At 47.0% G+C, this 5,281-nt stretch overlaps 1 protein-coding gene across 1 annotated transcript; it reads right to left on the reverse strand.

The window, feature by feature from the left end:
* Positions 1-1,093: 1,093 nt before the first annotated feature.
* Positions 1,094-3,348, reverse strand: LOC126428385 (nascent polypeptide-associated complex subunit alpha, muscle-specific form-like). The gene is made up of 2 exons (XM_050090310.1): positions 1,279-3,348; positions 1,094-1,171 (listed from the first exon to the last, which is right to left on the reverse strand). The coding sequence occupies exons 1-2, from the start codon at positions 3,346-3,348 to the stop codon at positions 1,094-1,096; spliced, it is 2,148 nt and encodes a 715-aa protein (XP_049946267.1).
* Between the last annotated feature and the right edge of the window lie 1,933 nt (positions 3,349-5,281).

Consider the following 5,281-nt stretch of genomic DNA (forward strand, 5'->3'; position numbering starts at 1 on the left):
AACAAGTTGGTTGGATCCTAGATGACTGCAAAACCATGGCTTGATCAGATGAGTCGCAATTTTGGTTGGTAAGAGTTGATGGTAGGATTTGAGTGTGATGTAGAACCCACTAAGCCATGGACCAAGTTGTCAACAAGGCACTGCGCAAGATGGTGGTGGTTCCACGATAGTGTGGGCTGTGTTTGCATGGGATAGATTGAGTCCTCTAGTCCAACTGGACCAATTAGTAACTGGAAATGGTTATGCTTGGTTACTCTGAGACCGTTTGCAGCCAGGCAATCATGGAATTTTTATGGATGACGATGTGTCATGTCACTGGGCCATAATTGTTCATGATTGGTTTGAAGAACATTCTGGACAATTCAAGCAAGCTATTTGGCCACCCAGATCACCTGACATGAATCCAACATCCCATTTAACGTGTATGGGACATAATCAAGATGTCAGTTCATGCACAAACTCCTGCTCCAGCAGCACTTTTGCAATTATGGACGACTAAAGAGGCAGCACAGCTCAATATTTCTGCACGACACTTCCAATGACTGTCCATGCCACATGGCTGTACTACGCCAATCAGGAGGAGGGCTGACACAAGATTAGTAGGTATCCGATGACTTTTGTCATCTCAGTGTACAGTTTGTACAACAGACTACTGAAAATAACTGCAAACCAAACATAATCTGTAGGAAATGCCTAATAGGTTCTGTGCTGAAACTTCCTAGAAGATTAAAGTGTGTTTGCCAGACCGAGACTCAAACTCGGGACCTTTGCAAAGATCCTGAGAATGAGTCTCGGTCCGGCACACAGTTTTAATCTGACAGGAAGTTTCATATTGGTGCACACTCTGCTGCAGAGTGAAAATTCATTCTAGTTTCTGTGTTACCCACTGTACCAGAAGAGACTTACAGATACATTACCTGAGCACATACACCTTATGTTACAGTTCAGTAGGGTACTCTACCTGGGCACATACTCCTTGTGCGTCCACAAGCATGGGTGCTGGGACAGGATCCTCCAGCGAGTGCAAACGTTCTGCAAGATACCGGCGATTTCGGGAAGGCTGAAGTAGGAGAATATCATTAACATCACGTCATCAGGCAGGATACTGACAGATGGTGCAGAGTTGTTCGCAGAACACTGCGGACCACGTGCCGCACCCTGGTGGTGGCAACTGAGCCGCAGTCCAGTTGCAAGTCTTTTTGGTGCAGGTGTGGGATCTGATGACTGTGGATTGAGTGTCACATCCGGATGGGGGGTTCTGAGTGGCAGACCACTTACAACCTTTTTTGATGCAGGAGTGACTTCTCCTGACTGAGAAGTGACTGCCACATCCAGTGGCAGCCCAGTTGCAACTTCTTTTGACACAGGAGGAGGCTGTCCAGAAGGTGGAATGACTGTTGCATTCGGATGGGAGCTGCCAACTGAGAGCCCAGTTGCAACTTCTTTTGGCACAATAGTGGGCTTTCCCGACTGTGGAGTGACTGCTGCATCTGGATGAGAGCTTCTGAGTGGCGGCCCAGTTGTAACTTCTTGTGATGCAGGAGTGGGCTCTGCCAACTGCGGAGTGGCTGCCACATCTGGATGGGAGAGTCCATGTGGTAGCTCAGTCGTAACTTCTTTTGGCACAGGCTTTGGCTCTCCTGACTGTGTATCGAGTGCCACATCTGGACTGGAGCTTCCAAGCAGCAGTCCAGTTGCGACTTCTTTTGATGCAGGAGTGGGCTCTCCCAACTGTGGAGCAACTGCCACGTCCGGATGGGAGCTTCTGAGTGCCAACACAGTTGCAACTTCTTTTGACGCAGGTGTGGGCTCTCCCAATTGTGGACTGAGTGACGCATCAGGATGGGGACTTGCGAGCGGCAGCCCAGTAGCAACTTCTTTTGATGCACGAGTGGGCTCTCCCAACTGTGGAGTGACTGCCACATCTGAATGGGAGCTTCCTAGTGGCAGCCCAGTTGTAACTTCTTTTGATGCAAGAGTGGGCTCTCCCAACTGTGGAGTGACTGCCACATCTGGTTGGGAAGTTCCTTGTGGCAGCCAAACTGCAACTTCTTTTGATGCAAGAGTGGACTCTCCTGACTGTGGAGTGACTGCCACATCTGGTTGGGAAGTTCCTTGTAGCAGCCCAGTTGCAACTTCTTTTGATGCAGGTGTGGGCTCTCCCAAATGTGGAGTGACTGCCACATCTGGATGGGAAGTTCCTAGTGGCAGCCCAGTTGTAACTTCTTTTGACGCAGGAGTGGGCTCTCCCAACTGTGGAGTGACTACCACATCTCGAAGGGAAGTTCCTAGTGGCAGCCCAGGTGTAACTTCTCTTGATGCAGAAGTGGGCTCTCCCAACTGTGGAGTGACTGCCACATCTGGATGGGAAGTTGCTAGTGGCAGCCCAGGTGTAACTTCTTTTGACGCAGGAGTGGGCTCTCCCAACTGTGGAGTAACTGCCACATCTGCGTGGGAAGTTCCTAGTGGCAGCCCAGTTGTAACTTCTTTTGATGCAGGAGTGGGCTCTCCCAACTGTGGAGTGACTGCCACTTCTCTTGATGCAGGAGTGGACTCTCCCAACTGTGGAGTGACTGCCACATCTGGATGGGAAGTTCCTAGGGGCAGCCCAGTTGCAACTTCTCTTGATGCAGGAGTGGGCTCTCCCAACTGTGGAGTGACTGCCACATCTGGATGGGAAGTTCCTAGTGGCAGCCCATGTGTAACTTCTTTTGACGCAGGAGTGGGCTCTCCCAACTGTGGAGTAACTGCCACATCTCGAAGGGAAGTTCCTAGTGGCAGCCCAGGTGTAACTTCTCTTGATGCAGGAGTGGGCTCTCCCAACTGTGGAGTGACTGCCACATCTGGATGGGAAGTTCCTAGTGGCAGCCCAGGTGTAACTTCTTTTGACGCAGGAGTGGGCTCTTCCAACTGTGGAGTAACTGCTACATTTGCATGGGAAGTTCCTAGTGGCAGCCCAGTTGTAACTTCTTTTGATGCAGAAGTGGGCTCTCCCAACTGTGGAGTGACTGCCACACCCAGATGGGAGCTTCCAAGTGGCAGCCCAGATGTAAACTCTTTTGGTGCAGGCGCTGGCTCTCCTGACTGTGTACCAAGTACCACATCTTGATGGGGGCTTCCAAGCGGCAGCCCAGGTGTGACCGCTTTTGATGCACGAGTGGGCTCTCCCAACTGTGGAGTGACTGCCACATCTGGGTGTGAGCTTCCAAGTTGTAGCCCAGTTGTAACTTCTTTTGGTGCAGACGTGGGCACTCCTGACTGTGGAGTGAGTGCCGCATCTGGATGGGGGCTTCTGAACAGCAGACCGAATGAAACTTTCTTTGACGCAGGAGTGGGCTCTTCCGACATGCTGCACCGACCTTCTGTCATGACTCGATATATGTGCCAGCTGTTGCAGCTTCCTGTAAATGCAAACAAGAGGTAAGTCCACAACAGTTTTACAGAGCATCACAGTGATAGCCACCAGATTTAGCAGTCATTACTTGTGGTCTCAAAAGAAGATGACCAAATGCAAAGAATGAAATAGGTTAATCATTTATGATCAGACTGTTTGTTGGACCCTAGATGACTGGAAGGCTCTGGCCTGGTCAGATGAGTCCCCATTTCAGATGGTAAGAGCTGATGGTAGGGTTTGAGTGTGGTGCAATATGGCACAAAGCACTGACCCAAGTCTTCGACAAGTCACTGCGCAAGTTGGTGGTTGTTCCATAATGGTATGAGCCCTGTTTACACAATATGGACTGATCCTGCTGGATGTTCACTTAAGTGATGACCATTTGCAGCCATTCATGCAATTTGGAATTTTTATGGATTACAATATTTTTACAGCTAGCCAATGTGATATACATTGCTTACTCAAATTCACATTAGGAACATCTTCTTCTCTACAAGAATGGTATGACATGTTATCAAGAACAGCAACTGAGTTTTCTTCAAGCTGATGAACAGCATCTTGAAATCACTTACCAAAAAAAAACAAAGCACATCTGCTCATCATCAACTCCACTGTTCTTGGATTCAAAAGTCCACAAACAGTGTTTGATGAAACCTGCATTGCTCACAAAGTGTGTGATAATCAGGCACTTTTGTTTACCTGATGGACCCTTTTTTCTAGTGGATAATCCAGACAGAAACAGGATTTTATGCTGCTGTCTACCCAGTCATTAATTCTGGTATGTCCTGCATTCAGCCATGTCTTCTCCAAATAATAAATGGACTTTCCTTCATCTCTCAACAATTTAATGGTTTGCAGACAATACAGCCTCCATAACATGACGTCATCCCTATCTATTAGCATGTTATCGTGTCTATGCCGACCACATTTGAAATTCATTCCTTTTAATAATCTATAAAACATAGTCCTCCGAAAGTTGCCCAAATCTCAATCTGCATTACGCCTTTTCAATTGTTGGCAATTCATTAAAAAAAATCATGTTCTTTCCTTCGTGTCACATTTCTATCGAATATTGTGTTAAGTAGATAAACATACATTTTGCACACGCCTTTTCAAGGGTATTGGAATTCTTACACTCATTTCCCAAAGCATTTACACCATAATAGTTTTTGTTGCTGATAATAAAAAAGTATCAATTGAACTATGATTTACACAGTCACAATACAAGACACACAAATAATCTTCTTGTAGACTTTTCCTTTTTGTGCTGTGGTTCAGAGAAGAGTTATATGCTCTCAGTGGTAAAATGTGCAATAAACTTCCATCAGACACAAGAAATTGGTAATCCCAACCAATTCAAAAGAAAATCAAAAACTTGGTGTCCTGTCACCCACTCAACCTCCACAACATCCTAGTCCATCAATATGCCACTCCCACTCCCAAACCCCAGAAGACCCAGGTGCAAGACCTGTCCAATGCACCCACCCAGCACCTCCTACTCCTGCGCTGTCACAGGCTTATCCTACTCCACCAGAGCCGGGCCACATGTGAAAGCAGCCATGTTACATACCAGCTCTGCTACAAACACTGCGCAGTTTTTTATATCACTGCACAGCTTTTTATGACAGTACGACAAACAACCAGCTGTCCCCAGGATTTTGCTTCACAAGTCTCCAATAATTAAACTCTTTATATACTGACAGCCTTGGGAGAGCCAGTCCTGACAAAACTCTACCATCTGGCGAGCAAGATGTACGAGACAGGCGACATACCCGCAGACTTCAAGAAGAATATAATAATTCCAATACCAAAGAAAGCAGGTGTTGAGAGATGTGAAAATTACCGAACTATCAGTTTAATAAGTCACAGATGCAAAATACTAACGAG

This window comes from Schistocerca serialis, chromosome 12 (assembly GCF_023864345.2).
Source record: "Schistocerca serialis cubense isolate TAMUIC-IGC-003099 chromosome 12, iqSchSeri2.2, whole genome shotgun sequence".
Taxonomy (NCBI): Eukaryota; Metazoa; Arthropoda; class Insecta; order Orthoptera; family Acrididae; genus Schistocerca; species Schistocerca serialis.